The 11,177-nt window shown below is 43.8% G+C and overlaps 2 protein-coding genes across 2 annotated transcripts; one reads left to right on the top strand and one right to left on the bottom strand.

Annotated features, from left to right (window-relative positions):
• The first annotated feature begins 4,856 nt into the window (after window positions 1-4,856).
• Window positions 4,857-7,237, top strand: LOC138645793 (uncharacterized). The gene is made up of 5 exons (XM_069735341.1): window positions 4,857-4,945; window positions 5,025-5,099; window positions 5,383-5,575; window positions 5,746-5,908; window positions 6,673-7,237. The coding sequence occupies exons 1-5, from the start codon at window positions 4,901-4,903 to the stop codon at window positions 7,235-7,237; spliced, it is 1,041 nt and encodes a 346-aa protein (XP_069591442.1). The 5' UTR covers window positions 4,857-4,900.
• Window positions 7,238-8,286: 1,049 nt separating this feature from the next.
• On the bottom strand, window positions 8,287-10,117 carry LOC138648016 (uncharacterized). The gene is made up of 2 exons (XM_069737475.1): window positions 9,429-10,117; window positions 8,287-9,292 (listed from the first exon to the last, which is right to left on the bottom strand). Exons 1-2 carry the CDS (start codon window positions 9,773-9,775, stop codon window positions 8,407-8,409), a joined length of 1,233 nt encoding a protein of 410 aa, XP_069593576.1. The 5' UTR covers window positions 9,776-10,117; the 3' UTR covers window positions 8,287-8,406.
• Between the last annotated feature and the right edge of the window lie 1,060 nt (window positions 10,118-11,177).

Genomic DNA, 11,177 nt, shown 5'->3' with positions numbered 1-11,177 from the left:
TATACACCTGTATGTCATCTCCTGTATATAGTATATACCTGTATGTCATCTCCCCTGTATATAGTATATACCTGCTGTGTCATCTCCCCTGTATATAGTATATACCTGTATGTCATCTCCTCCTATATATAGTATATACCTGTATGTCATCTCCTCCTATATATAGTATATACCTGTATGTCATCTCCTCCTATATATAGTATATACCTGTATGTCATCTCCTTCTATATATAGTATATACCTGTATGTCATCTCCTCCTGTATATAGTATATACCTGTGTGTCATCTCCCCTGTATATAGTATATATCTGTGTGTCATCTCCTCCTGTATATAGTATATACCTAAATGTCATCTTCTATATATAGCATATACCTGTATGTCATCTCCTCCTGTATATAGTATATACCTGTAGGTAATCTGCTCCTGTATATAGTATATACCTGTGTCATCTCCTCCTGTATATAGTATGTACCTGTATGTCATCTCCTCCTCTATATAGTATATACATGTGTGCTATCTCTCCTGTATATAGTATATATCTGTGTGTCATCTCCCCTGTATATAGTATATGCCTGTGTGATCTCCTGTATTAGACCTCGTTAACACGTTATTTGCTCAGTATTTTTACCTCAGTATTTGTAAGATAAATTGGCAGCCTGATAAATCCCCAGCCAACAGGAAGCCCTCCCCCTGGCAGTATATATTAGCTCACACATACACATAATAGACAGGTCATGTGACTGACAGCTGCTGTATTTCCTATATGGTACATTTGTTGCTCTTGTAGTTTGTCTGCTTATTAATCAGATTTTTATTTTTGAAGGCTAATACCAGACTTGTGTGTGTTTTAGGGCGAGTTTTGTTTGTCAAGTTGTGTGTGTTGAGTTGTGTGTGGCGACATGCATGTAGCGACTTTTGTGAGATGAGTTTTGTGTGGCAACATGCGTGTAGCAACTTTTTGTGTGTCGAGTTGCATGTGACAGGTTAGTGTAGCAAGTTGTGTGCAGCAAGTTTTGCGCATGGCGAGTTTTGTGCGTGGTGAGTTTTATGTCTGGTGCCTTTTGAGTATGTGCAAGTTTTGTGTGAGGCAACTTTGCATGTGTTGCAAATTTTGTGCATGTGGCAATTTTTCCGCGTGTGCAAGTTTTGCGTGTGGCGAGTTTTCCATGAGGTGAGTTTTGCACTTGTGGCGAGTTTTGCGTGAGCCTAGTTTTTGCATGTGGCGAGTTTTGCGCGTGGCGAGTTTTGAGCGGCGACTTTTGTGTTTCGACTTTTATGTGGCGAGGTTGGTGTATGTGTGGTGAAATGTGTGCTGAGGGTAATATGTGTTCAAGCACGTGGTAGTGTGTGGCGCATTTTGTGTGTGTGTTCATATCCCCATGTGTGGTGAGTATCTCATGTCGGGGCCCCACCTTAGCAACTGATCGGTATATACTCTTTTGCGCCATCGCTCTCATTCTTTAAGTCCCCCTTGTTCACATCTGGCAGCTGTCAATTTGCCTCCAACACTTTTCCTTTCACTTTTCCCCATTATGTAGATAGGGGAAAATTAGTTTGGTGAATTGGAAAGCGCGGAGTTAAAATTTCACCTCACAACATAGCCTATGACGCTCTCAGGGTCCAGACGTGTGACTGTGCAAAATTTTGTGGCTGTAGCTGCGACGCCTCCAACACTTTTCATTTAACTTTTTACCCATTATGTAGATAGGGGCAAAATTGTTTGGTGAATTGGAACGCGCGGGGTTAAAATTTCACCTCACAATATAGCCTATGACGCTCTCGGGGTCCAGACGTGTGACTGTGCAAAATTTTGTGGCTGTAGCTGCGACGGTGCAGATGCCAATCCCGGACATACACACATACACACATACACACATTCAGCTTTATATAGTAGATAAAACTAGCAGACATCCCCTTTAAGGGTAAACATTTCTCTTAAATATTTCCACAGTAAAGGCATGTTCACACATTGTTATTTTGCCATGAAAACACAGCATAATTTTACAGTAACAGCAAAACCAATGAGACTTCTAAGCTCTGTCACAGTGTAATAGAGTGCAAGGTTGAGTATGTCACCACGGAACAGACAGACCAACTGTTGGGGGGAATTTATTAACAGGAGTAAGATTCTCCTCGCGGGGAGTAAACAGGGGGTTAATAGAGATAAAGTAAACAGTTAAGCGGAATCGCAACGGTTAATGAATGTTCTTGTAACTTATCAATCCAGGGAGGTCCTGACTGGAGGGTCCTTATTCCAACGCGGGTACAGTCACCAGCAGCGCTTGAAGATCCTGAAGTCTCTCCTCTGTCTCTTGGGAACTGGAGACTCTGGGGTTAAGTCTTTTCTTCCAGTGAAGCTGAAAGCAGGAAGTAACTCAGCCACTCTGCTGCGAGTCTCTGTATGGGTACGTTCACATTTGCGGTTTGCGCCGCAGCGTCGCCGCCGCAACAAAACGGATGCGTCGTGCGGCCCTATCTTTAACATTGGCGCCGCATGGGGCCGCATGTGCATGCGTTGTGTTGCGTTGTGTTGCGTTTTACGCCGCATGCGGCGTTAGGGCGCACCTGTCTGGGCGCGGCAAACGCAACATGTTGCATTTTTCTGGCGGCGCCGACCTTTTAAAAAACGCATGCGTCGTGTTTGCGTCGTGTTTGCGTCGTCGATGCGCCTTTTTTCCCATTGACTTGTATTGACAACGCAGACGACGCAAGTACTTGCGTCGTGGTGCGTTGTACGACGCATGCGTTTTCCAATAAAAAATGCAAAACATTGTCTAGACTGTCTAGACACAAAAAAAACAACCTATATATAAAGAAACGAGGGGTTTGCCATTGTCTTTCACAAGTCATCACACAAGACAAGACTGAGAGGAGAATCTGCTTTCCAAACTTGTAAGTATATATTTCTCTTTGCACATTTTGTATTCTGTGTTTTATTTCTTGATTTGTCTATATTTTTGTAAAGAGGGGGGGCTGTATGGGGCGCAGCTAAAAGGAGGCCCCCACATGACTGCGTTGCCATGGGAGCAGTGCAGTAGGTTTTCTTTTAAAAAATAAAGGTGTTATTGAGTAAAGGAGCCCGGGGATTGGAAGAGTAGGATTTGGGGTGGGGATTTATGCAAAAAGGGAGGTGGGGGCTTGGGAAAGTGCGGGAAAAGGGGAGATCAGTTACCTTAGACGGGCGAAGTGAGTCCCTCCCACCCTCCCTGTTTTAGCGGTTCTATGAGGCAACGTAACTTTAGGCAAGATCGGCGAGTTCGTCAATTCTTAAGGTAAAAAAAAAAAAAAAAAAAAAGGGTCTTTTGAATTATATTTCTTTTCTGTTGATTTATTGAAGGCAAGCATTCTGTATTATTGTCACAGTGGCGTTGGCGGGGGGTGGGGTTCTTGGAGTTGGTGATGATGCTGATAGGGTTGATCTGGCTTTTGGTACGGGCTCTGGACGGGGTGTTTACCTCGGGAGCTTTGTGGTTGGTTTGCCCGAAATGGGTTACATGGTGCCCTCGAGCTGGTGGTTACGGCTGAGGGTAAATACGTGTTTTTTGTAAAAATTTTGGGTAGGCTCTCTGCCTATTATGAGCCAGATTTTTTAGCTCCAAGAGCCCCCCCCTCGAGGTTTTATATATTTACTGTTTACATGTTGTTATTTATGTATTTGTTTGTTAATAAAATGGCCGCTGTGGCCAAATTATCCAAAAAGAAATTAACGTGGTGGTGTGTTTTCCTGGGTAATAGATGGAGGGGTTAAGAGGGGCAAGGTAGTTGGGGGTGGGGGATGCTTTACGGAAAGGATCCTTTATTGGCCATACGCGGTCATGTTTGGTCTGTGCTATTACGGTTATGGGTTGTTATTGAAAAATTGTTTTTCTGGTTCTGATGTTCTTCTGGGTTAATAGGATTGCATTTATTTTCTTTTTTTTTTTTTCTTTTCTTTTTTTTTTTTACGTTAGTTTGGGTTTGGTTATGTGTTTTGTTCTTGTGTCATGTGGTTGTTCAATGTATTGATTTTTGCTCATTTTGTCTTGTAAAATTTCTGGTGCATGTTTTTCTGGTTTCTATTGTTGGTGGTAACTGTGGCATTTTCTTGGCTCATGTCTTGCTGTGTTTTGGATTATGCTGTTGGCTTTATTTTTTCTTTCCTTGAGTGTATTTTCTTGCTGGTGGGGGGGCAACATTTATGATGTCTTTGTATTGTATAGTTCCGTGCTGCTGCTATGCCATTATAGTTTCAATTGTACTTTCCCTTTATTTTAAAAAATATCGCTGATGTTTTTACGTCGTTTTCCGTATGGCATATATCTTCCTTCATTGACTGATTGCATTGCGAAGTGTGTAGTATAATTTTTATTTGTTTATATTATTTTTGGTGGTGGCCTTTTTTAAAAATTCCATGTGTTTTCTTTTCTATTTGGCTATGGTTTATGTTTGGGTTGCTGTATATTTTTACAGCGGTTGTCCCGTAATGTTTATTGCTTGTTATCTAGAATGGTTTTTATTGCCTTTTGTCTTTCTGTGGTTAGATGTCACAAGATGTTGTTTTTTAGGATCATGTCTTGTTGCAATTGTAAAGTATTGCGTTCATTATTTTGCTCTTTCATTGTATTTTTGTGCCTGTAATGTTTTTTCCGAAAGTTTTGATATGTCCATTTTTGGACATAGGTGTCTATTTTTGCTTTTTGGTTTGGGTCTATTCTTGTATAGTTTCTTCTATTGATTGTCTTCTCTTGCAATGTATGGCGTTGTGGTGTCGCTTTCTTATTTTTGCTTTGTCCGATCAGTCAAAAGTCAATTGTGGTTGTTGTAAAAAATTTTGGGCATATTTTATTGTATGTGCCATATTTAGGTTAAATTTTGATTTTTTTTTTTTTCATTTTTTCATGCCAGAACAAACGTGCTACAATGGCCACTGTGTCAGAATCGAGCCAATCGGCGCAGGGGAGTGTGGTGAGTAATTATGTCAATTTCCTTACTATTCGCAGTCATTTGTAGTTTTTAAAATAATTTCTTTATACAATTTTTACAGGCTTCTTCAAGTGAGGGTGAAGGAAGTCAGCGGGAGCAGAGAGGTCAGGGCCAAGGTGTGGCGTCAGCACGGCGAGTGAGTATTTTTATTAAACAATTTTTTTTTTATTTTTTTTGATTAGCATCCTGCTTTCACTAGGGATGTTTAGTAAGCTTACATTCAAACTTTTCAGGGTAGCAAGTATTGGGGGAAAGTAACAAAGGTGAAACAACCAAAACATTCAAAAATACAGGTGTAGAAACCATCAATATACATATATCAAATGACAAAGGATAGGGCCAAGGTACATATCATGACAGGTGCTGGTGTTTGTTAATATTTGCATATTTGTAACCTTTTCTGTTTGTAATTTTTCTAGGTTTCACAACGGGACCATGGAGTCATTGATGTGGAGCTCCTCATATCAAGCATCCAGGAGCGTGGCCCGTTGTGGGACAGCCGTGACTCCCGGCACATGGACCAGGTGGTGTTGAGGCGTTTGTGGGTAGAGGTGGCAAAGTCGCTGTGGGAGGGCTTTGACATAGCTCCTGCAAAGGACAAAGCCAACTTTGGTGAGTATTGCTGATACGCCGTGCAGATACGTTGCTATGACCCACCATCTTTCCAGGATAAACACAACCGTGTGTGATGCAATAAACGCCTAAAGTTTTGCATCGCACACGGTGGTTTTATCCATTTCAAATGCTACATATGTAACCTTTTTTTTCCTTTGCATTCACAGTTAAAAGGTTGAGGATCAGATGGCGATCCATCAAGGACCGTTTCAATAAGGGGCTACGGGCAGAGGAGGAGCGCTCGAAGAGTGGTGCTGCTGCGGCCAAGTCTGTGCCCTATAAATATTCAAAATGTTTACAGTTCTTAAGACCAGTCCTTGGCCGCCGTCAGTAAGTATTTTGTCCACAAAACATATTGCACAGCCCCATTACAGTGCCCAGACACATAGCCTACTGCACAAACACATAGTACATTGCCCAGCCACGTACATTGTGCATCCATATAGTATATTGGCAGGTAACAATATCGCAGCCACATAGCACACGTTCTAGCCACGTATCCACATAGTATATTTCCCAGGCACATACTGTATTGCCCATCCATGTAGTCAGCGTAACATATTGGCCATCCACGTAAATGTATCCCTATTAAAATGCTATATAGGCCATTAGTTAATTTTTTGGGTTAAGCGTGAGTCCTTGTAGTCCATGACAGGTTAAGTTCTGAGTCAGGGTAGTTCTGATTGCAGGAATAATGATGAAGTCTCGATCACATGATCCTAACATCATGGTCGTTCCTGCAATCAGATCAGTGAAATCACTGGTTTTTTTTTTTATTTAATTTTTTATCTTGACATTAAATTTTCAACTATTTTTGTGGCATAGGCAGCTTCCAGAAAGAGTTTTCGATTACAAAATTTTTATACCCACAGTGGTATACGGTCAAAATGCTTTGACAGCGGGAATGTTCATGATTGTTATCGTCGGCCCTAACGGTCAGCTGGCGATAACAATCAGAAATTAATTATTGGCCACACAGACTGTGAGACCGAGGATTTGTATTATTGTGTAATGTAATGCTATTTTTATTCCAGGAGTTGGCGTATGGGAGAGGTTATTCATTGAAGACTAATTTTTTCATTATCTTTTCACAGGACACACAGCAGCACCCTCGAGAGAGCTCGCCCCGCAGAAGCGGTCCTTCATGAATCGCCATCTGATCCATCACAGCCCTCCCACAGCGACAGCAGGCTTGCACCACCATCTGGTGAACTGGCAGCCGGTACATCAGGTGTTCCCCTGGCCGATGCCTCTGGCGCACCTTCGTTTGGGTATTCCCGACAGCGCCAGCGGGCCTCGGACAGGCCAACCATGCCCGAATTTTTGCATTTGAGCACGGTTTTCCAGAACTGTTTCAAGGCGTTGAGTGATAACATGGACACTCGTCTGTCCAATATCGACCGGCGCCTTGAAACAATTGAAACCGAGCTCTCAAATCCGGCAAAACATTTTTTTAGTACCATTGCTAAGGGCATGGTGGAACACCTTACGCCGGAACTACAGATTTCAGTGATGCAGTCCTGCAACACTTCCTACGTGAGGGCTCTCCAGCAGGATGGGGTCATGCAGTCAGCGACAATGGCAGTAGTGCCGTCGCTGGCAAGCATGACTCCCACTCCTGCTGGAGAGCCACTCCAGCCACCCCACCCCATAACATAGTGCCGCCGACTCCTGCTCCTGCCATGCCTTCATCCTCCCGTAGGCGTCATCATGCTGGGGAACCTGCCACAGGACCCAAAAAAAAAAAAAAAAGAGGAAACACAGACGGGCACACAAAGAGGCTCTGGTTGCTGTTCCAGTGACAACACCAACTGTCCGTAGGGGCTCGAGTCGCAGTAGGAGCAGCCAGGGCCAAACAAGGCTTGTGTTGCCTCCTCCCTCCCCTACAGAGGTGGCGGTTTCCTCCCCAGTATACCCTGGGGAGGGTTTGGATCTCCCATCAAGTCTACTTGACTATGTATCCTCCTCTTCGCCATCATCGTCATCTTCTCCATCATCCTCCCATTGCTCTCACCATTCCAGAGAAGACACCTACCATTCCCCCCTGGTGGCACAGGTGGAAACCCCCTAAGTTTAAGAACCCTTTCTGTTTTCTGTTTTCCCCCAATAAAAAATGTTATTTTAAAAAAATACTATTTGTTATTATTTATGCTATTATTTTCAAGAATTTATCTCGGCAAATCACGCCATGTGCTGTCTACACATATTTTGTGCTTCAAACACCTCATATATGCAATGTCAGACACTATTTTTTTCAATTTTTAGTTTGCCTTTTTTTGGGTGTCTCTCATTGCTGTATGAGGTGTTCACACTTAATGCAGCAGCGAAACAGACAATGATGCAGATCACTGCAGCGTCCGCTGGTTGGTCCCTGAAGAGCTGTCACAGACATCTCTCCAGCGAACAACGATGCAGAGGCCCACGTACATCATGTTGATAAGCGCAGGGCCACGCTTCAGATATTTACCCTGGTTTCAATTGGAAAACATCGCTGTTATCGTTGCTTATCAGGTAAAACACAAAGATACAGGTCGATCAGACAAACAAGTATATGTAATATTATGGTATAAAAATTGTATTTGAATCGGTATAGAATTTAAAAACTTTTTTATTTAATATTTTAAAAACAACAGGTTCAAGTTTTTATAGGAACATTAAATTTGTGAACTATACTTAGATGCAAAATTTGACATATACCAAACCAACCTAAATGGAACTTTTATTGCACATTTAACGGAAAATTATTTTTTTTTAATATATTTCTAACTGTCACAGTAGAGGTATTATTGGTGTAGTTACAATCAGAAGACAGTCCAAAAGTAACATTACTACACCATTTGATCTTGCCATGACACACGGCCAACATCTGACACAAAATAGGCCGCAAAACGATCACGCATCTGCGCAATTTCCACACTTGTCCTCAGAGGATGATCATGGTAATCGGGCAAGGGGTTGGCTATGGGTTCATCCAGTTCAACATTTATTCTCTCTTTGGCCATAATGAAATTGTGGAGAACCACACAAGCCTTCACCACCTCATCCACTGTTTCAATTTTAAGATTAATGGCCGATCCCAATATCCGCCATTTGGAAACGAGGATGCCAAAGGCGCACTCCACAGTCCTTCTGGCCCTGGACAGTCTGTAATTGAAAACCCTTTTTGTATGGTCCAAGCCCCGACTGGAGTAGGGTTTCAATAGGTTGGCAGACATTTGGAATGCCTCATCCCCTACCACAACAAATGGCATCGCAGGGCCTTCGGTGTGGGGAAGAGGTCGTGGCTGTGGGAAATTAAAATTGTTTCCATATAACTTTTGGCCCATATCCGACTCTTTAAATGTGCGCAAGTCATTTGCACGCCCAAATGCACCAATGTCCACTGCGAGAAAACGGCAGTCCGCACCGGCAATTGCCATGAGAACAGTTGAAAAGTATTTTTTATAATTGTAGAAAAGGGATCCACTTTTCGCAGGCTTGGTAATCCGAATGTGCTTTCCATCGACAGCGCCAATACAGTTTGGAAAATTACACACTTGGTTGAATTTCTGTGCGTTGGCCTCCCAGATTGCACTTGTAGGGACAGGTAAATATTCCTCCCGGAGATTATCCCACAAAGCGCGGCATGTCTCTGCAATAATTCCTGAAAGTGTGGAGACTCCAATCCGGAATTGAAAATGAAGTGACCTCAACGTTTCTCCGGTAGCCAGGAAACTGCAAAGAAGATAAAGAAATTTAGAATAAAGCACATTATAATTTATAAAAGTACATTGACCATTACAATTGAAAAAAATTAATAAAATAAAATAAAAAGTAAATACATATCACAGTCATTCAAACAGCAACGTACCGTAGAGTCACCAGCAGCCGTTCCTCTGCGGAAATAGCTCTCCGGAGCTGCGTGTCCTGCCTGCTAATGGATCCTTCCACCCGACGCAGAAGATAGCGGAAGCTCTCCTGTGACATCCGGGTATATTCGAAATATTTTTCCCGGTTGTCATTCAGTTCGCCAAACAAGCAATGGTATGCTCCACGACTCTCCCGGACTTCAACTATAGGGTGGATCCAAAAGCGGCGACGACTCCATCTCCGTTTTTCCCTTTCCCTTTCATTAAAACAGGCAACAGCATAGGCATGAGCCAAGGCAAATTCCATCTCCATATCCATGTAGATACTGTTCATGGTTCGCTCCATCATGAATACCAGCAAAATGTGAGGAATTCATCTCTGCCAGGGTATATACACATTTGTTAACACCAACCCTCTTCTAGCCATTGGTGGTTCTTTATCTATTGTGTAGACACTTTTTATTGTGGGTGGGGGATGATGAATGACTCACTGCACTAAAAACGCATGCGTCTAAAAACGCTGCGTTTTTTGGTAAAAACGCAACTGCGTTTCAAAAACCCGCAGCGTTTTGCGACGCATGCGTTGAACGCATGCGGCGCAAAACGCTGCGTTGTACATGCGTTTTGGTGCGTTTTTGTTTGCGTTGTGCGTTGCGGCGACGACGCTGCGGCGCACAACGCAAATGTGAACTTAGACTATATCAGGCTGGCAGGCCTTCTGCAGTTGCAATGCGACACACACACTGAGCAGTTTACTTGTCACACTCGGGTTCTGGCTTGTCACTGCGGTCACCGGGGCTGCGCGCTCAGGTCACTGTCAGGAGATGCGTCTTTTCGGATTAAGGAGGCTGCCAAGTCCACACTCTCACATCCAGTCTTCTCTATGGTGGGTAGCTCAGCCTCAGTGCCCTCACGGGGAGCACTACCTTTAGGGGAGCACAGCGCTGCAGCCTGCCCTCTCTTTGGCACGCTGCCCTCTCTCTGTTCTCCCGCTCTTTTCTGACCACTTCCCTCTCTTTTCCCAGCAGTCACCTGGTCCCCTCTGTCTAGGGCAGAAAGTCTTCCCCTCAACAACCCAGCTGTCTGACTAAGTGGTTCCAGGCAAGGAGCAGGGAAAGCAATCTCCTTACATTAGCACAGTTTTTTTCACATTTTGAGCTGTTGCTTTTGTTCAGATCTGCAGCGTCAATTTTTCCAGCGTCTTTGACCCATTCAAGAAAAACACAAGTAAAAAAAAGCACATTTTTTGCAGTTTCTTTTTCCTGCTAACCCTCAGGTTTTTGGTGCAGAAAAATTTGCTTCAAATACTCAACGTGTGCACATCGCCTAAGGGCTTATTCAGACAACCGCATTAAACATTGGTGCGCTGTCTGTATGCCAAACTGATACTTGCAGATGGCACTCTAACCCCACCCCTTGCAGGCAGCATACTGACACCTCCCCACCCCTGCAAGAGGCACACTGACACCCCCATCTCCCTGGGGAAGGAAACTGACACCCCCATCACCACCCCTATGGGCAGCACACTGACACAACCCATCCCTCCCTGTGGCAGGCAGCACTCTGACACCCCCATCACCCCCCACGGGGAAGGACACTGACTCCCCCATCAACCCCCACAGGCAGCTCTTTGACACCCCCTCCCCTCCCCATGGAAGAAAACTGACACCCCCATCCCCCCTCCGCATGCGACACACTGACTCCCCGTCCTCCCTGACATCCCCTTCCCCACCCACAGGCGGCACACTGAC

Source organism: Ranitomeya imitator, chromosome 1 (assembly GCF_032444005.1).
Source record: "Ranitomeya imitator isolate aRanImi1 chromosome 1, aRanImi1.pri, whole genome shotgun sequence".
In the NCBI taxonomy this organism is placed as follows: Eukaryota; Metazoa; Chordata; class Amphibia; order Anura; family Dendrobatidae; genus Ranitomeya; species Ranitomeya imitator.
This window is presented reverse-complemented; position numbering and strand designations above follow the sequence as displayed.